This window comes from Bufo bufo, chromosome 5, assembly GCF_905171765.1.
Source record: "Bufo bufo chromosome 5, aBufBuf1.1, whole genome shotgun sequence".
Taxonomy (NCBI): domain Eukaryota; kingdom Metazoa; phylum Chordata; class Amphibia; order Anura; family Bufonidae; genus Bufo; species Bufo bufo.
Genome location: NC_053393.1, coordinates 536630952 through 536653636, shown reverse-complemented (window position 1 = coordinate 536653636; position 22685 = coordinate 536630952). Strand labels below are relative to the sequence as shown.

At 40.2% G+C, this 22685-nt stretch overlaps 1 protein-coding gene across 4 annotated transcripts in view; it reads left to right on the top strand.

Annotated features, from left to right (window-relative positions):
• Positions 1-22685, top strand: part of THSD7A (thrombospondin type 1 domain containing 7A) — a 520549-nt gene that overhangs the window by 229760 nt on the left and 268104 nt on the right. For all 4 annotated transcript variants that reach the window (XM_040431278.1, XM_040431279.1, XM_040431276.1 and 1 more), the window contains one exon: positions 8962-9464. In XM_040431278.1, the coding sequence (XP_040287212.1) occupies positions 9326-9464 (139 nt within the window). In that variant the 5' untranslated portion in view covers positions 8962-9325. The remainder of the gene's footprint in view (positions 1-8961; positions 9465-22685) is intronic.

The following is a 22685-nucleotide window of genomic DNA, read 5'->3' as shown; positions in this document are numbered from 1 at the left end:
TGTTCTCCAGTCCGGTCCGGTGGGTGGCTGATGAGGCAGGCCGGCAGCGCGTGAGCGCAGTATACAACTGCCGCGTCCTCAAAGTTCTGTCTACTGGAACCTGCTGTGCTGCTCCTGCTAACAGCGATACACTGACCAATCAGCGGCAGGAGCTTTGCACTGCTAAATGCTGATTGGCCAGTGTGCAGTGCAGCGGTGCCCGAGAGAGAGAGAGCTAATCGCTATGTTGCATGCCTGGGGACCTGGATGGACTCGGGACACCAGCGGAGCGTGCTGCCTGTGCACACAATGGGGGGAGGGGGGCCCTGACTGAGCACAGGGTAAGCAAGCAGGGCCTGAACCGGAACAGAGGACAAGTGGGCGGGGCCTTACGTTCGCTCCGGGGCCCCCGTGCCACGGGCCCCATAGCAGCTGCGTGGTCTGCCTATATTGGCAGTACGCCACTGTTTTTGTGTAATGTTTACACTACAAATAGTCAAGAGATGAATATAATGTAGCAATGTATAGAACTACAGTCCTCCATGGTATATCCTATAGAACTACAGTCCCCCATGATGTACCCTATAGAACTACAGTACTCCATGATGTATCCTATAGAACTACAATCCTCTATGATGTATTCTATAGAACTTCAGTCCTCCATGATGTATCCTATAGAACCACAGTCCTCCATGATGTATCCTATAAAACTACAGTCCTCCATGATATATCCTATACAACTACAGTCCCCCATTATGTATCCTATAGAACTACAGTCCCCCATGATGTATCCTATAGAACTACAGTCCTCCATGATGTATCCTATAGAATTTTAGTTCTCCATGATGTAGCCTATATAACTACAGTCCTCCATGGTGTATCCTATAGAACTACAGTCCTCCATGGTGTATCCTATAGAACTACAGTCCTCCATGGTGTATCCTATAGAACTACAGTCCTCCATGATGTATCCTATAGAACTACAATCCTCCATTATGTATTCTATAGAACTTCAGTCCCCCATGATGTATCCTATAGAACTACAATCCTCCATGATGTATTCTATAGAACTTCAGTCCTCCATGATGTATCCTATAGAACCACAGTCCTCCATGATGTATCCTATAAAACTACAGTCCTCCATGATATATCCTATAGAACTACAGTCCCCCATGATATATCCTATAGAACTACAGTCCCCCATGATGTATCCTATAGAACTACAGTCCTCCATGATGTATCCTATAGAATTTCAGTTCTCCATGATGTAGCCTATATAACTACAGTCCTCCATGGTGTATCCTATAGAACTACAGTCCTCTATGGTGTATCCTATAGAACTACAGTCCTCCATGATGTATCCTATATACTATAGTCCTCCATGGTGTATCCTATATACTACAGTCCTCCATGGTGTATTCTACAAAACTACAGTCCTCCATGATGTATCCTATAGAACTATAGTCCTCCATGAAGTATCCTATAAAACTACAGTCTTTCATGATGTATCCTATAAAACTAAAGTCCTCTATTATGTATCCTATAGGACTACAGTCCTCAATGATGTATCCTATAGAACTATAGTCCTCAATGGAGTATCCTATAGAATTTTAGTTCTCCATGATGTAGCCTATATAACTACAGTCCTCCATTGTGTATCCAATAGAACTACAGTCCTCCATGGTGTATCCTATAGAACTACAGTCCTCCATGATGTATCCTATAGAACTACAATTCTCCATGATGTACTCTATAGAACTTCAGTCCCCCATGATGTATCCTATAGAACTACAATCCTCCATGATGTATTCTATAGAACTTCAGTCCTCCATGATGTATCCTATAGAACCACAGTCCTCCATGATGTATCCTATAAAACTACAATCCTCAATGATATATCCTATATAACTACAGTCCCCCATGATGTATCCTATAGAACTACAGTCCCCCATGATGTATCCTATAGAACTACAGTCCTCCATGATGTATCCTATAGAATTTCAGTTCTCCATGATGTAGCCTATAGAACTACAGTCCTCCATGGTGTATCCTATAGAACTACAGTCCTCCATGATGTATCCTATATAATATAGTCCTCCATGGTGTATCCTATATACTACAGTCCTCCATGATGTATCCTATAAAACTACAGTCCTCCATGATGTATCCTATAGAACTATAGTCCTCCATGGAGTATCCTATAAAACTACAGTCTTTCATGATGTATCCTATAGAACTACAGTCCTCTATTATGTATCCTATAGGACTACAGTCCTCCATGATGTATCCTTTAAAATCACAGTTCTCAACAATGGTGTATCCTATATGACTACTACAGTCCTCCATGATGTATCCTATAGAATTAATGTCCTCCATGATGTATCCTATAGGACTACAGTCTTCCATTACATATTTTATCGATCTACAGTCTTCCATGATGCAAACGCTGCCGGCTGTGAGGGACAAATTGTGACTTTATAAGACCCTTGAGGACGTAAGCCTGAGGCTAATGCGCTCCTCTGCCCTCCTGGAAACTGCACCTGGGTCATGTGCTTAAAACATTCACCAGGCAACGGCTATCAATAAATTGACACAACAGGAGCTGAAAGCTCATCAGTGGCTTCTGGTTAATGGGGAATTAATTACCAAATAATTATATGCTGGTTAATATATGCAACTAAAAACTGGCGGGGGATCAGAGGTCGCACTCAATTTTTTTCTGGAAGAGTAAAAATACTCCTCTTACCATTTTTGAGGAGTATTTTTAGCCGAGGAGGAGTACGAAAATTGCAGTTATTCATATATATATATATATATATATATATATATATATATATATATATATATATAATACGTAGGCCTATATAACATTAAGAGGTTGCTATTTATGCAGGAAAACCATTACCAGTCTTCTCTATAATGTTTTCCATGCAGAAATAGCAAATTTTGACCATTTTAAATTTCTCTCTCAGAAGACTGAATCCCTACCATCCATAGTCGGCAATGGCGTGGGGGTGGCGCGCGCTCCCTGTTTTCATAATAACTGAAAAGGAAGCTGCTGCTTCTGTGTTCAGCGCGCGGGAGAAGGGGGAGTGAGAGGAGTGGCCAGTGGAACGGCAGCCTGTGGATACTGGCCAATCAGCAGCCTCCTCCCTAATAACAAAGCTCTGTACTGTACGGAGCTCTGTTATTGGAGATTTCAGGCATGATGTATTAGTGGCCGGAGGTGTATTACACGGTCAATGGATATAAATTTTACTGCAGGCCAGTACAAATACAGGTCAAATACATATGTTTAAAAGAACTAAAAATATGAAATTGGATTAAAAACATGGCTAACGAAATCCCCCCTCTTGAAAAAAACAACTAATGATAATAGTTGAAATTCGATAACACAAATGCTGCACTACCCAAATGCACTATATAGAAAGTATTATATAGGTATATCCCACCCGCTTCAATCAGTTTTTTTGGGGGGCAACTGGTAAATCACACCAGTAGAAATTATTTGTTCCAATAGCGTTTGTCCCTCTATAAAGCTGCAGAACTGCACACAACTGCTGCACAATACAAATGCACTATAATACACTCACCTAAAGAATTATTAGCAACACCATACTAATACGGTGTTGGACCCCCTTTTGCCTTCAGAACTGCCTTAATTCTACGTGGCATTGATTCCACAAGGTTCTGATAGCATTCTTTAGAAATGTTGGCCCATATTGATAGGATAGCATCTTGCAGTTGATGGAGATTTAAGGGATGCACATCCAGGGCACAAAGCTCCCGTTCCACCACATCCCAAAGATGCTCTATTGGGTTGAGATCTGGTGACTGTGGGGGCCATTTTAGTACAGTGAACTCATTGTCATGTTCAAGAAACCAATTTGAAATGATTCGAGCTTTGTGACATGGTGCATTATCCTGCTGGAAGTAGCCATCAGAGGATGGATACATGTTCTCATTCTGTTTACGCCAAATTCGGACTCTACCATTTGAATGTCTAAACAGAAATCGAGACTCATCAGACCAGGCAACATTTTTCCAGTCTTCAACAGTCCAATTTTGGTGAGCTCGTGCAAATTATAGCCTCTTATTCCTATTTGTAGTGGAGATGAGTGGTACCCGGTGGGGTCTTCTGCTGTTGTAGCCCATCCGCCTCAAGGTTGTGCGTGTTGTGGCTTCACAAATGCTTTGCTGCATACCTCGGTTGTAACGAGTGGTTATTTCAGTCAACGTTGCTCTTCTATCAGCTTGAATCAGTCGGCCCATTCTCCTCTGACCTCTAGCATCCACACGGCATTTTCGCCCACAGGACTGCCGCATACTGGATGTTTTTCCCTTTTCACACCATTCTTTGTAAACCCTAGAAATGGTTGTGCGTGAAAATCCCAGTAACTGAGCAGATTGTGAAATACTCAGACCGGCCCGTCTGGCACCAACAACCATGCCACGCTCAAAATTGCTTAAAACACCTTTCTTTCCCATTCTGACATTCAGTTTGGAGTTCAGGAGATTGTCAAAACCATGTGGCGTTCCTTTTCTTCTGCGCCCTGCCGTGTGCCCATACAGCAGTTTATCACCACATGTGGGGTGTTTCTGTAAACCGCAGAATCTGGGTAATAAATATTGATTTTTGTTTGGCTGTTAACCATCGATGTGTTAAAGAAAAAATTTGATCAAAATGGAAAATCTGCCAAAAAAGTGAAATTTTAAAATTTGATTTCCATTTTCCTTTAATTCTTGTGGAACGCCTTAAGGGTTAACAAAGTTTGTAAAATCGGTTTTAAGTAACTTGAGGGGTGTAGTTTCTACAATGGGGTCATTTATGGGGGTATCCACTATGTAGGCCCCACAAAGTGACTAAAAAGTGGGTTTTGGCAATTTTTTTTTAAATTTGAAGACTTGCTTCTAAAATTCTAAGCCTTCTAACGTCCTAAAAAAATAAAATGACATTTCCAAAATGATGCCAACATAAAGTAGACATATGGGGAATGTTAAGTAATAAATATTTTATGGGGTATCGCTTTCTGTTTTAAAAGCAGAGAAATTGAAATTTAGAAAATTGCGAATTTTTCTAAATTTTTGGTAAATTTGGGATATTTTTAATAAATAAAGGTGAAATATATTGACTCAAATTTATGACTATCATAAAGTACAATGTGTCACGAGAAAACAATCTCTGAATGACTTGGATAAGTAAAGGCGTTCCAAAGTTATTACCACATAAAGTGAGATATGTCAGATTTGCAAAATTAGGCCTGGTCAGCAAGGGGGAAAATGGCCCAGATGGGAAGTGGTTAAAAGGACTTTTGTGGCCCTATTCGCTAGCGTTTGGTGTCCCTAACAGTCTGTCCCTGCTCCACACAGCAACCTCTGCCTACACTGGCAAAACACTGAATGTAAAATGGCGGCCAGATCAGGTTTATTGATGAGGTAGGGGGTGTGTCCATGTGCTGAAACGTCTCAATTGGCTGTCCTGTACCACCTGATGGATGTGTAATGGGACAAAGTTCTTCACAATGTAAAAGAATATGACGGGCGCAAATTTCTCCATATGTTCGCATGTTCGGCGAATCGCGAATGAGCAAAGTTCGCAACGAAACGACCGCCGGGCGAACTGCAAGGCCATCTCTAATGGGGACTATATTTTCAGCTGCTAGAGGAGGAAGGAGACTGATTGGGAACTTACTGGGAACTGTATTAACAGGTTCTAGAGGAGAAAGGAGACTAACTGGACACTTACTGGGGTCTATATTTACAGGTGCTAGTGGAAGAAGAAGATTGATTGGAAACTTACTGGGCACAATATTTACAGGTGCAAAAGGAGGAATGAGACTGAATGTTAATTTACTGGGGACTATACTTATTAGTGCTCGAGGAGGACAGAAACTGTTTAGACACTTACTAGGGACTACTGTATATTAACAGGTGCTAGAGGAGGAAGGAGACTAACAGGACACTTACTGGGGACCATATTTTCAGGTGCTAGAGGAGGGAGGAGACTGAATAGACAGTTACTGGGGACTATATTTACAGATGCTAGAGGAGGAAGGAAACTAATTATGAACTTGCTAGGGACTATATTTACAGCTACCAGAGGGGGAAGAAGGTTGTTTGTAGGAAACAAAGAATTGGGTGATGTGACATTGCCCCCCAAAGCAGCTGAGGGGTCACAGAGAAACAGAGATGGAAACTATCCTTATCCACCCTATAATACCCCGGCCAGGAGAAGAGAGGGGGGGAAAAAACAACAAACCCAAACAGTCAGTCAAGAATTCCAGAACCATCCTGTCAGCCTTCCCAACAGCTCCAGATTGCTCTCCGGTTGATTATTTTTTTTCGGTAGTGAGTTTTCTAATAGTTAACTCTTATCAACCAAACGTATCCAGTTACTAATCTGGGGCTTTTCCTTACAGCACCAGTTTCTAACAATTATTAACCTAGCTATAAGGTAATGACCATTTGGGACTTTTTATATATAAAGAGGTAACTCCTGAGACAGAGACCCATCTCACCAGCGCTACCTATTGGGAGTGGCTCCCTATGAGTCAAGATCTGACTTTCCAACAAGCCTTGGGATTTGACAAAGGAATATAGCCAGTCCAGATATCCATCCGTAAAGAGCTGTTTCCGATTTCTTGCCCCTCATCAGTACGGAGGAGGATTCTGGCTGTCTCAGTGTGATGCCTTGGAAGCAGCTTAGGCAGGGTGCTAAATCTCCTTAAAGAGACCAGTCTTGCATGGAGACTTACTGGAAGTACCTGTACTCCATGGTATGGAGACTTATTTGCATTGCTTCATGGAAAATAAATATGCAAAGAGGTATCTCTCAAGAAAGAGAACCATGTCACCAGTGTCTTCTATTGGAAGTGGCTCCCTAGCTCCCTAGCTCTTTCCTGAGCCAGCCAGAATCCTACCATGTACTGATGAGGACAAGCTCCTTGAAACAGCTGTTTACAGTTGGTATCTGGCTGGCTATATTCCCTTATCACATCCTAAGTCTTTTTTGGAAAGTTGGATGTTGACTCGTAGGGAACATTTCCAATGGTACTCTTCTTCTTTTCAAATTTGTTTCCCATGGAGCATTGCCAATAAGTCTCCATAACATGGAGTGCTTCCAGTAAGTCTCCATACAGGACTGGTCTCTTTAAGGTGATTCAGCACCCTGCCTAAGGACTGATTTGTGGGGTAACCCCTTTTATAGGTAATTCTTGTTGAAAGATTTTGTGGGTTTATACCTGCAAGCTTTCCCATAACTACATACATACTAATCTATTTGGCATATCTCAAGGAGCTAAGGCTAAGGAACTTCCTCTTCACCCCTGACATCCGCATGGGGGTATGAACTTTGAAGCAGAATGATTTACAGGTTGTGGCAAAGTAGTTTTTGATGGGTGGAAGAAGAAGACAATGTAAGAGTACCAAAGGATCCTCCATAGGCCCAGCCATTGACATATAAGAGATCCCAAAGTCCCAGCAGAAGACTAGATCCACAGATGAGATGGCTTGAGTCTTACTTTAAAATGGACTGAAGCAAGGGCAATGATACTTGAGCATGCCACGCATGATTGGTTTCTGGTGATGTCATCAGCTTCTTGATGTTATCTGCTTGACCTTTACTGTGACAACTCAAGTCTGATCCTGTAGTTGTGATACATTGCTCCCTTTGTCCATGGTCAACATAACCTACACACATTAGAAGAAGAGGCAGATAGAAGGGAGTAACACCGGACTGCAGAATCAGACTATTTGTAGTCTGTAACCATGGAGACACATAGTTCTGCATAGGAGCTGTATACACACATATGTTTGCATAGCTTATTTCAATTGTAACTATTTGCTTACTTTTTAATATGCACCAAAGCAATGAAAATAGCTGCAAAGACGGGCACATAAAAAGAGCACTAAACCTAGAAACGAACAAATAAAGTAATCAGGACATACACTGGCTCCACTGTTTGTCAAATGTCAGGATTGTCTGCATGCCGCTGGAGCAATCATGTAGAAGTCTTTAAAAAATCCACAGTTTACTTTCTACAATTTTTTTTCAATTTGGCTGGTAGATGATTCAGGCAGTGCATCCCATAGGGGCAGGGCCTTCACATTCTTTGTTTCCTATTGCAAACAGAGCAGAGAGGAGAGGCATCTTCTGCAGCCAGTTGTCTTACAGCCAGTTATAGGACAGTGAGGAGGAGAGGGGGGCATGGCCGATCTCCTGCTTCCCGTTTCTTTATCTATTTCATAGTGTTGACTGTAATGTTAGATAAATTAGGATCAAAGGAAAAGAGGGTTTGGGAAAAATTACTGGGATTTTTTAATTATTCTTTTTATTGTTTTTATTATTTTTATTTTCATTTCAAGTTTTTCTTCTTATTTTTTTTAATTATTAATTTACATATATTTTTATTTTTATGTTAATATATTAGTTCTACTATTATTATTATATATATATTTTTTGTTATATTGTATTGACATTTTGGTTTTGTTATTTTGCCTTATTATTTTTACTATCATTATTGTTTTATGACATTATATCGCTATTATTGTTCTCATCTTTAGCTTTTCTTATTATTTTTATCATTACTATTATAAATATTGTTTTTTAATGTATTATATTGCTATTATTCTCTTTGTATTTTTGTTTCCTTATGTTACCGTATTATTTTTATTATTAGTATTTATGCTTATTATTTCATTATTATTATTGTTTGTATCAATATTATTATTCCAAAACTTCCCGTCACGTTGCCAACAAGCCTTTCCTTCCTTGCCCATCTCTATAATGACATGGAATGACTTAATCCCCGGCCTCCAGTGATGCTCTACTCCTACAGCTTGTGCTTTCATTCACAGCATTGTTTTAGTGGAGAGGCATCTGGGATCCTGCAGTCATATGGAATTGAGGTTGCTTGGTGGCTCGTGCTTTTCCTTCCACCCTCTCTCAGAATTTTTATTTTTTTTCTTCTCTCTTTTCTCCAGCTGGTATAATTTATTCCTGCAACCTCCCAGACCAAGATAACCTGTTCAGTCAGCTGGAGCCCCCTGCGGACAGCTGTCTCCCTTTTAGCTGATGGAAAACTGCCACTAGCCAGTGAATAGAAGGAGGATGTAGCAGAGCCTGACAATACACACACAGCATCAGCAGCACCGGCTCTATGCTCCTCTATTGTTCCTTGGTGTTAAATGGTTTCTCCTGCTCATCTGGCCTGCACAATAGCTGGAGAGCTCCCTGCTCCTCACTGCTGACACAATAAAGGACAACTGAGGGCTAAACACCATCTCTAGTGGAGCTTTCCCCATTGTCTTCGAGCTGCAACCACATATCCTCCTGTTCCTGAAGGCAATGGGTCTGCCAGGGAGATGCTCCTCACCCTTCTCCAGGTCCTGCTGTGGAGTGGTTGGGCTTCTCCTGGTCCTGGTTTTATGGGAAGCGGATTCACAGGGCGAACATGACAGCAAAAGTATCTACCTGTGGAAGACAGGTGAGTCCGCTGGAGACCATGATCTTATTGTATGATTGTCCCTGGTTATATAGAGGATGATGGGTGAAGTTGTATTATCTGATGGGAAGTGAGGATGGAAATGGATGTTGTTCAGGTATATTTACCTAACCAGTTGAATCTATCTATCTATCTATCTATCTATCTATCTATCTATCTATTATCTATCTATCTATTATCTATATATCTATCTATCTATCTATCTATCTATCTATCTATCTATCTATCTATCTATCTATCTTCTATCTATTATCTATCTATCTATTATCTATCTATCTATCTATCTATCTATCTATCTATCTATCTCATATCTATCTATCTATTATCTATATATCTATCTATCTATCTATCTATCTATCTATCTATCTATCTATTATCTATCTCATATCTATCTCTGTATCTATCTATCTATCTATCTATCTATCTATCTATCTATCTATCTATCTATTATCTATCTATCTATCTATCTATCTATCTATCTGTCTATCTATTATCTATCTATCATTTATGTATTATCTATCTATCTCATATCTATCTATCTATCTATCTATCTATCTATCTATCTATCTATCTATCATTTATGTATTATCTATCTATCTATCTATCTATCTATCTATCTATCTATCTATTATCTATCTATCTATTATCTATATATCTATCTATCTATCTATCTATCTTCTATCTATTATCTATCTATCTATTATCTATCTATCTATCTATCTATCTATCTATCTATCTATCTATCTATCTATTATCTATCTCATATCTATCTCTGTATCTATCTATCTATCTATCTATCTATTATCTATCTATCTATCTATCTGTCTATCTATTATCTATCTATCATTTATGTATTATCTATCTATCTCATATCTATCTATCTATCTCATATCTATCTATCTATCTATCTATCTATCTATCTATCTATCTATCTATCTATCTATCTATCTATCTATCTATCATTTATGTATTATCTATCTATCTATCTATCTATCTATCTATCTATCTATCTATCTATCTATCTATCTATCTTTCTATCTATCATTTATGTATTATCTATCTATAAATCCTCAGTCTGCTGTGCTATATGTCTTATAAGCTTATACTTGCCTGGTCCACGTGACAGTTAATGTGCATTGTCCATGGGGGCATTAAGTGGTTTTGGGGTGAAGGTGACAGGACTGCTGGTTATTGTATGTGATATATATATATATTTGCACTTTGCATCCCCCTCAGTTCTGGATACCCCGGGCTCAGTGACAGTCTCCAGAGATGCAAAAGGAAACTTTCCGGCTGGCCTGATTTCTTATGTGACCACAGTGACAAGTTTGCATTTAGCGATGACATACATTTAGAAAATGAGGCCTCTCCGGGACATCATTTCGCAGTGTGACAGGCACCACAGTGGGCCCCTGCCTCAGCTCTGCATTGTGTGTGTGTGTGGGGGGGGGGGGGGGGATGTTTGGCAGTGGTCCTGGGGTTGTCACCTAATGACCATTATTGTAGGCTTGATTGGCTCGTGGAGCATGCAATGTATAAATTTGGGTGGCACTGCCCTGGTTCAGGCTCAAAAAATATCCAACTATGCCCAGTCATTGTACAGTACTATGTTATAGTATATGATAATTACATAGGATACCTACCTTGGCATGGTGTCTTGAGGGCAATTGCATAGATATTCTGGTCAGTGGAAAAAAGATTATAGGGTAATAAACCTAACCCAGGGGCGCAGCCGTTCTCTGCCCTACAGATGCCAGGGCAAATGTGGCACTGGGTGATCCTTTGTGCCATGTGGCTTCAGGAGGGAAATGATGAGGATGTGTTTTCATTGGTTTCAATAGAAGCTTAATTAGCGCTGTTTGGATACAATGGGAGAATTTGCATAAAAGGCTGAATACAAATAATGGAGATTATTAGGGTAACAGACTGGTCCAGATGTGAGGGAGAGGACTTAAGTCTAGGATATTGGCCTTGACGACCTTAAAATAAGCATTAGGTAATGGAAGGGTGCATTCTACTGCAAATGGAATTTTGAGAAATGTGATACTTTGTTGCAAAATATATTGTTTGTATTTATAAATATGTAGCAGTAGAGGGCTGGGGTTGTCATCCATGGCAGAGCAGAACCTCTCAACTATCACCATAGATGTGCCTAGACCTTGCACACAATTACAGCTCTGCTACATCTGTGTTGGAGATTCTAAAGAGTGTTTGAAAGTCAGTGCCATGTTTAACTGTGTACGTTCCGGATGGCTGTGCTCATGTATTGTTGCAATGCACAAAGCTGCCTTGATGAGCTGGGAGTACAGAGTATATGTGACACAGACTGCTAAGCCTCTGTAAATTGGGTTAGCTTTCCATCTCGCTGATAGCACAGCTTATCACCATAATGGAAGGTACTCATTCTTTGATTTGTCTTAACCCAGCCGTTGCCTCAAGGGCTTGTGCTAGTCGTAGACCCGGTTGATGCGAATGTGATTACGAAATGGATCTGGGAATTATACAACTGTTCAACTGGGACAAGCTCGTACATAAAATAATGGTAGCAGGATTCACTCTTGGTATAGGCCATGCATGGTGCATTTATAGAGCTATATAGTGGTATATAAATCGTGTCTTTGTGGGATCTTCACCAATCAATAGGTTAGTGCCTAAGGGCTGGGAGCTAAGAGGATGCACATGTCCCCTCTCCACCCCGTGATGGTAATGGGACCCTTCTGCCTTATTACTTTCTTCTGTGCTCTTGACTGGTTGATTTCAAGCTGGTTTCATGATGGTGGAGGACCCTGGGTAAAAAAAAAAAAATATTGGTGGGGTTGTTCCTCTCCTTCCATCTTCTGTCATATTTGGTGTAGGGTATAGAATAGGTGGATGCATATGACTATGGGATGGACTTTCTTAAAGGGGTTTTCTGCCAGGATTAGAAGAACATGGCTGATTTCTTCTGAAAACAGGGCCACTTCTGGTTCTACAACTCAGTTCTGTTGATCTCAAAGGGGTTGACTTGCAGTGCCATACACCACCTTTTAGAAAAAAGCAGCCATGTTTTTCTAATCCTGGACAATCTCTTAAAGGTATGAATAGTATGACCCCCATGATGTGGTTGGCCATAAGCTTTAAAATATCCATACCACCCTACTGGGTCCTTTTTTGAATCCATACCCAGCCAAGCCACACATCTCAGTAGCAGCCAATGGTGCCCGATCTGCCGTATTCACGAGGTCATTGGCCGAATAGGCGTGGCTTGGTGCATGCAGCCACATCATAGCATTGCACCCTTAGGCTCCATGCAGGCTAGCACAGTGGTGGCACCAGTCTGAATGGTAAAGAGGACATCTGGTAGATTGTGGCTACCAGGTTAAGGAGGTTGTTGAGGCCTTGTGGTATGTGCCCTGCCTTTCATGCATCCTAGATTAATTGCCTCACATTTTAATGCTATATATGGTGTGTGCTCATGTGTATCTATTTATTATATATACTGTAGTGTATATATTAATTCAGACTAGTCAGTTGATTGGTGTCTGAGGGTCTTCAGCTTATAGGCTAATGTCCACTGTCCAAACGACGGGACCCAGTGAAGCAGCTGAATTTAGTCACCCATGAATTTATCTGGAGGTTCCCAACAATGGAGACATTTGTGACGTAAAGTGGGAGCAGTGATCTCATTGACGAATCAGCCTCTCCCCAGGGTTGATAACAGGGAACAATAAAATCATACAAATGTAGGAAAGATACCCATATGGTCTTGATAAATTCTATCTGAAAGCTGGTTGACCAACTGGTATCGCATCCTAATCCTTACCCAAAAGCTTGAATCCAACATGGTTGATTTGTTTTTCCATCATTGGTGTGATATCCGTAGTAATCACCAACAAAATCAAACAAAAATGAATAATGTCTTATGGTTACCATTGCAAATCCATCCAATAAATGGTGGCCTCCCAAGCACATTGTGGGTTTAAGCTGATTACATTAATAATGGGTATCGGTTCCAGCATAAGGATTTCTACAGCAAATCAATGTATGGCTGTCCCAATTATCAGCTACAGTACTTTCTCCAGTTTTGAGTCCAAACCTAATCATCCCCTCTTCCCTCAAGAGCAGCCATTGTTTACACAGCGTCAGCAATTCACACTTCCTAAATTCAATTGACCTTTGCCTGCTAATGGGTGGAGACCTCTTTCTTTTCTCCAGTGCAGACTATAGTAACTGGGAATATTATTTGAACGGTATTGTATCTGGGTCATGCTATCAGTCTGCAAATCAGGATCCCCAACCTCAGTCATATTATCAGATTATCTCTACATATATTGTAACATATGGCCACTATTACAGTTGTTATATTGGGTCTCACCCTAGAGCTAGAGTTCTTCCTGGCAAATCCATTTAGGTTTTCAAACATCTTCTGCATATTCTACAAGGTACACCTACAACATCTACCACACCATACTGTACATCTAAAACATCTTTTACAAGATACATCTTACCACAAGGTACATATATTACAAGGTATGTCTGCAACACCTACCACAAGGTACAGCTATTATAAGGTACAGCTACAACATCTACCACTTGGTACATCTACCACAAGGTACATCTATAACATCTATTATAAGGTACAGCTACAACATCTACCACTAGGTACATCTACAACATCTACCACAAGGTACATATACCACAAGGTAGATCTATAACATCTATTATAAGGTACATCTACAACATCTACCACAAGGTAAATCAATAACATCTATTACAAGGTGCGTCTACAAAATCTACCTTAAGGTACATCTATTAAAAGGTACATCTACAAAATCTACCCCAAGGTACATCAACAACATCTACCACAAGGTACATCTACTACAAGGTACATCTACAAAATCTACCACAAGGTACATATACAACATCCATTACAAGGTACATCTACAAAATCTACCACAAGGTACACCTATGAAAAGGTACATCTACAACATCTACTTTAATGTACATCTACAACATCTACCACAAGGTACATCTACAACATTTACTATATGGTACATCTACAACATCTACCACAAGGTACATCAACAACATCTGCCACAAGGTACATCTACAACATCTACCACAAGGTTCATCTACAACATCTACCACAAGGTACAGCTACAACATCTACCACAAGGTACATCTACAACATCTACCACAAGGTACATCTACAACATCTGCCACAAGGTACATCTACAACATCTGCCACAAGGTACATTAACTACAAGGTACATCTATTAAAAGGTACATCTGCACCATCTACCACAAGGTACATCTATTACAAGGTACATCTATCACAAGGTACACCTACAAAATCTACCACAAGGTACATCTACAACATCTACTATAATGTACATCTGCAACACCTACCACAAGGTACATCTACTACAAGGTACATCTACAAAATCTACCACAAGGTACATCTTACAACATCCATTACAAGGTACATCTACAAAATCTACCACAAGGTACACCTATGAAAAGGTACATCTACAACATCTACTTTAAGGTACATCTACAACATCTACCACAAGGTACATCTACAACATTTACTATATGGTACATCTACAACATCTACCACAAGGTACATCAACAACATCTACCACAAGGTACATCTACAACATCTACCACAAGGTACATCTACAACATCTGCTACAAGGTACATCTACAACATCTGCCACAAGGTTCATCAATTACAAGGTACATCTATTAAAAGGTACATCTGCAGCATCTACCACAAGGTACATCTATTACAAGGTACATCTACCACAAGGTACACCTACAAAATCTACCACAAGGTACATCTACATCTACTATAATGTACATCTACAACATCTACCACATGGTACATCTGCAACATCTACCACAAGGTATATATATATATCACAAGGTACATCTATAACATCTATTATAAGGTACATCTACAACATCTAACACAAGGTACATCTATTAAAAGGTACATCTGCAACACCTACCACAAGGTACATCTACTACAAGGTACATCTACAACATCTACCACAAGGTACATCTACAACATTTACTATATGGTACATCTACAACATCTACCACAAGGTACATCTACAACATCTACCACAAGGTATATCTACAACATCTACCACAAGGTACATCTCCAACATCTGCCACAAGGTACATCTACAACATCTGCCACAAGGTACATCAATTACAAGGTACATCTATTAAAAGGTACATCTGCAGCATCTACCACAAGGTACATCTATTACAAGGTACATCTACCACAAGGTACACCTACAAAATCTACCACAAGGTACATCTACAACATCTACCACAAGGTACATCTACCACATGGTACATCTACAACATCTACCACATGGTACATCTACAACATCTACCACATAGTACATCTATAACATCTACCACAAGGTACATCTACAACATCTGCCACAAGGTACATCTATTACAAAGTACATATGAACATATACCACAAGGTACATCTACCACAAGGTACATCTATTACAAGGTACATCTATTAAAAGGTACATCTGCAGCATCTACCACAAGGTACATCTATTACAAGGTACATCTACCACAAGGTACACCTACAAAATCTACCAAAAGGTACATCTACAACATCTACCACAAGGTACATCTACAACATCTACCACAAGGTACATCTACAACATCTGCCACAAGGTACATCTACAACATCTGCCACAAGGTACATCTACCACATGGTACATCTACAACATCTACCACATGGTACATCTACAACATCTACCACGTAGTACATCTATAACATCTACCACAAGGTACATCTACAACATCTGCCACAAGGTACATCTATTACAAAGTACATATGAACATATACCACAAGGTACATCTACCACAAGGTACATCTATTACAAGGTAGATTTACAACATCTAAGACAAGGTTCATCTATTACAAGGTTCATCTACAACATCTACTACAAGGTACATCTACAACTACCAAAAGGAACATTTATCACACGGTACATCTGCCACAAGGTACTTCTACAATATCTACCACAAAGTACATCTACAAAATCTACCACAAGGTACATCTATCACAAGTGCATCTATCACAAGGTACATCTACAATATCTACCACAATGTACACCTACAACATCTACCACAAGGTGCATCTACCACAAGGTGCATCTATCACAAGGTGCATCTATCACAAGGTACATCAACAACATCTACCAAAAACTATATCTACTACATTTTCTTATCTTTGGTATAATATCTTAACCACGTAGCCTTAAAAGACTTAACAACACAATCAGCTCCCCCACATCAGCATAAATCCCTAATTAGACCTCTTGCATAGTGGAGTTATTATATTTGACATTGTGTCCAAGTCCAAGGATCTGATAACTGAACCTGACAAATGAGTCTTCTCTTCATATATATCTTTATTATTAATGTGTATACACTGAGATTCATATAAAAATGCATTGTCCTCTAATAAGACACGGAGCATCTGGACTATCAAGCCATTTGTCACTGTCTAATAGTCCCTCTGGAGGACGACATGTCCCACTCGAGCCCTATGCATGTGTTACTAAGGCCAATGAACTTTGTCCTTCTGTAACTGAAAGGGTCATCACAGGACTCTTTGAGGCTAACCCAGGAAGAATGGTCTTTGTATCACCGCAGGTCAACATGCATTCAATTCATTAACTTTGTGTTCCTGTTCATGCAAATTAGAAAGTTAATTTGCAAATTCTGCACGCTGCGTGAGTCATTTTTCATCCATAAATGGATGGAGTTGTCCAGTTTTATGTGACTGCTTTTTTAAAGTTTCGGCCCCCTGTGTGGAGCTGATAGGAATCAGTGTTGTCTATTGTCCATGGTGCTGAACTGCTTACACAAATGTATCCATAGAAAGAGCCCGCGGAGCTCTGTAGGCAGATGGGGAAGTGTTTATTTACATGCCCTCATCCATATGGATAAGAAGGGTATAAAGATACAATAGATGCCTCCCCACATCCTGCAGCCAGTTTTGAAAGGCTGCTGCTCCAATGCACAGGTTTCTATGTGAAGCTGTTAGAAGAATCTGTGCAGTCTGCTGTCCAAGGTACTGAAATGTTCTACAAACTGATCTACACATGCATCCATGCATCCTACATCAGGGAGCATCTCTTACACTTTAGCTGTTCAGAAACTACAACTTCAAGAATGCTCCATTCATTTCTGGGACTTAGAGCAGCCAAGTATGTTTGCATGCTGGGAGTTGCAGTTTCACAGCATCTGGAGTGCAGAAGGTTGCTGATCCCTGTCTTACATGATAACAGACCTTCAGTTAGAACGTTGCCCCCAAGTGTTGCCCTCAGAGAGCATGGTGGCAGATGGGGATTGTTTACCTATATTTCTTCATTCATATGGATTGGAAGGGTAAATTGATGTTACCCACTCCCTGTGGGTTGGGTCCACAAGGCAACCACTTGGCTATTACACCAACTACCATATGCAGGTTCTTATGTGAAGCTGGTAGAGGAACCAGTCCTGTCTGCTGTCCGAGGTGCTAACACGTCTCATACATGTCATGTGTCGACAAGAATTTTTCACCAGTTGTCCACCAGAGACTGTTACTCCAAATGCAGATGCCAAGGTGCTATAATCTTTATGGAAAGTGATCCATACAAGGGTCTATGAAGCTCTGTTACTCACTGAGGTTAACCATACATGTACTAGACCTTAAGATACAAAGTGGCCTCCAAGTGTTGATCTCAAGAGAGTATAGTGGCAGACCAAGAATTTATTGTTTATGTATATGAAGGCTACATATCTATTATAGATTTCTCCTGATCTTCTGGAGCTAGGGTCCACAAAATGAGAAACTGGGTACCCTACCAGTTTTCACTGACTGCTACTATGCAAGTGTCCTTTGGGGAACTGATGGAGAAACCTGTCTCGTCTACTGTCCATGGTGCTTAAATGTTTGTGGATCCATTCAATGGAGCTCTATTACTTATTGAGCTTAACCTTCTATCATAATAAATCATAAGTGAGGAAGTGTTGATCTCATAGAACATGGTGGTAGATGGGGGGGTTGTTTGTATAGAAGCCAAGGTTCACCATTTTGAAAGAATACTAATCCAATGTACAGTCCCCGCTATATTGAGCTGAAAGGGGAACATGCCAAGTCTGCTGTCCAAAGTGTTGAAATGTTTATGGATCCATATGGAAGGTCTATGGACCTCTGAAACATAGAGGTTACTCTCACATGATAATAGACCTTCTCTTAGAATGAGGTGCCCAAGTGTTGACCTGAGAGAACATGTAGACATCTCCTGCCTCTAAGGTCCACAAGATGGGCATTAGAAGCCCTCCCTGTTTTAAGACCCCTTCTTCAATGTTTAGGCTTCCGATGTGGAGCAGTTAGATGAACTAGATCTGTCTGAAATGTTTATGGCTTCTAATTCATGAAAAATGTTATGTATTTCTATTACATGTTATAGGGTTTCTACCACCAGATTTTGAGATTTTTCGCTGACTGACACTAGCGATCTGCTAGTGTCTGCACCAACTAACAGTGCTCTTGTATCACCTTTGTCTGCTGCCGTTAAGCTTAAAAACATACTTTTATTGGTATGCAAATGAGCCTCTAGGTGCTATGGTGGCGTCTTTTCAGCACCGAGATGGAGCGAGGTTGGCTGTCAATCAAGAGGATCGGGGCGGGCTGGAGGGACGCGGTGGGCGGCAGAAATAGTGAGTAGAAGGAGCCTCTAGGTGCTGAAAAGACGCCCCCATAGCACCTAGAGGCTCATTTGCATACCAATAAAAGTATGTTTTTAAGCTTAACGGCAGCAGACAAAGGTGATACAAGAGCACTGTTAGGTAGTGCAGACACTAGCAGATCGCTAGTGTCAGTCAGCGAAAAATCTCAAAATCTGGTAGTAGAAACTCTTTAAGGGTAATCTTACATCCTGGTAGTCCTCGTGTTAAGGTGCCATCAGATTGACCATATGAACTGGAAAGGTACATAGATCCTATAGGTAGTACTGTAACTGTAGTAGTGCCATTGATCTCTCACCATTAGTGGTAGATAAAGAAATCCTTGAATTAAAGGTGGTGTCCATGCCATAATCTAATATCTATGGTTATATGAGAATTTTGGAAAGTGCATGCATAGACCCCTGTCCCATACACAACCATGGAACATACATTCACATCTGCGGTTGCAGTTTTTACAGCCCTTCCCCTTGCATCTCATTTGCAGCCTTCTTCCTTGCCCTTTTTCTGGTCCATTTATAAAGGAAATGTAACTTTTTGTAATCTAAGCCCTAATGACTTCTGGACTATAATTTACAGATATTGCACACTGTGCTCTGCAGTCAACCTTTGGCTCATCTTTATTACATGGCCTGACATCAGGGCTATAGTGATCGGTGAGGCTATATTTCTAACTTACGACTCTGGGCCGCAGCTTGTCAGGTTTCAGGTTCATGAACTAATGAGAACATCATTTTGGTGAATGTGGTAGACAGCTTTGTGTCGCACTCGAAGATGAAAATTTTTTATTTATTTTTTATATTCACATTTTATGTTTATTATTATTTTATGGCTTCTTTAGCAAGGCACATGACACTTGGATAGCCGTTCTTTAAAGTAGGGCATCTGCATAGCCTCCTATCAAAACTAATGCAATAGCACTCAAAAAGTTGCTGATCCGGGACCCAAAAGATGGGCCTGTCTATGAGCAGCCAAGAATGTGGATTGGCTAAAATATTTATCAAGGGGAGGGGCATATGCAGTAAGCTACTTTACAGCCCTCTTGTGGTGGCTTTTGAGATGTGCAATTACACCCAGCCTTAAAGGGGTCTCTTTTATTATTTCATGGCTGCTAAATATAATCTGAGCTGAATTATGTGGACCACAAAGAACAAACATTCTAGATGCAAATTTTCAACCCCCAGAGACGTCATTATTGCTGTGTACAGGACAGATGGAAGGGGTCATCTAATTTTTAGACATGGAAGTAGTGAGAGGAAGTGTTTGTCCGGCTAGACCCTCTTCAGCTCTGTTGGTGGCAATGTATGGAACATTTTGCCGTGTGTGGTCATTATACTTCTGCATCGTTGTATGCCCTGTAGGGCGATAACTGGCCACAGCACATTGGCTTCTGGTCATATAGATTGGGGTCTAGGAACTGGGTACTTCTTTCTATTATTGTATGTATGAATTGTATTGTATGTATTATTTGGATTTTAGGACCAACATCTCTTTAAGTGGATATCTCTATGCATAGGTTGGGAATAATACCAGTTATAGGGTGGCGCATGGATAATATTATAATTGAAGTCACAGTGGACATTTTATAAGGTTCATTCCAGCTTCATCATTATAATGGAAATATTTCATCCAGCAATCCATGGTCCCAATATATAAACACTATTTATTTAATGTAATTCATATACAAAAATAGTCAAAGGTAGTCACCAACAACGCGTTTCAAGCCCACTTTACACTATGTGCTTTAAACATGCAGCCAGTATCTATTTTTGTATGTGAATTGAATTAAATAAAATATTTTTTATATTGTAAACATGGAGTTCTGGCTGAAATATTTCCAATGTATACATGCTGAATATTGTATCTTCGGGAGGTGTCTGGCCATGCAAACAGTTAAGATTCAGCACAAACTGAGCGAGCTAATTCTATTGTATTTTTTCTCATTTTATTTCTTATATATTTAAAGGGGTTTTCCAGGAGTACAATATTAATGACCTATCCACAGGATAGGTCATCGATATCAGCTCAGTGGTGGTCCGACTCCGGCAACCCCTGCCAATCAGCTGTTTGAAGAGTGTGATGCAGCCTCCTGCTAGGCCAGCAACATCACATTCATCTATGACATTGGATATGTCCAGCTCCGTCCCATGAATGGTCCTGGGCTGCAATACCAAGCACAGCCACTATACAATGTACGGCGCTTTGCTTGGTATGTTGTTAGAAGCACCACAGCCTCTTCAAGTGTCTGATCAATGGTGGTGCCGGAAGTTGGACCACCACCAAGCAGATATTGATGACCGATCTTCAGGATAGGCCATTGATATTCTAATCTCGGAAAACCCCTGTAATTCATATTTCAATAATTATGACACTGTGGCTAATACTGTATTTTCCCAAACACGACAAGGAGAAAGCTGGTTTCAGCACATTGATCTACATCTACTGTATGTTCATAACATTACATCAATCATGAAGAATTGACATCTCATTGAACTAGTCCTAGTAATGTCCAAAATGATAAGATTCCCTAAGCTCAATACAAGGGTCCAGTGGGTTCAGAGATTACTAGAACTACATCAGTTATACCAATTATGGACATAAATTCTTAAAAATAACATGGACATTTCTAATAAGCTCCATCACACAGTCAGTAATGACCCTTCTCCCAACTTTTTAAGTTATAGAACTCTCAAGGCAAAACTGATACGCTGTGTCCTGTCTAGTGTAGGGTGTGGGACATGGCACAAGAACTCCCTCTTTGCTAGTCCTTGAAGCTAGGGCCATGCTCAGTCCCCCCTGGTCCTGCACTAGTTATAACAGAGTATATCAGTTTTGTCTCCAGTATTCCTACAAAATATAAATACATTGGAAATTGCCCTTTGGATCTTCAACAATTTATATACCAAGCCTTTGTACCGTAGTGTCTGATGGTTGTTATTTCTATGAGAAGACACATGGGATCCTATAGTTATAACTGTCAGCCCAAGGGTAATATAATGCTACATACAGTCAGGTCCATAAATATTGGGACATTGACACAATTCTAACATTTTTGGCTCTATACACCACCACAATGGATTTGAAATAAAACAAACAAGATGTGCTTTACCTGCAGACTGTAAGCTTTAATTTGAGGGTATTTACATCCAAATCAGGTGAACAGTGCAGGAATTACAACAGTTTGCATATGTGCCTCCCACTTGTTAAGGAACCAAAAGTAATGGGACAATTGGCTTCTCAGCTGTTCCATGGCCAGGTGTGTGTTATTCCCTCATTATCCCAATTACAATGAGCAGATAAAGGTCCAGAGTTAATTTCAAGTCTGCTATTTGCATTTGGAATCTGTTGCTGTCAACTCTCAAGATGAGATCCAAAGAGCTGTCGCTATCAGTGAAGCAAGCCATCATTAGGCTGAAAAAACAAAACTAACCCATCAGAGAGATAGCA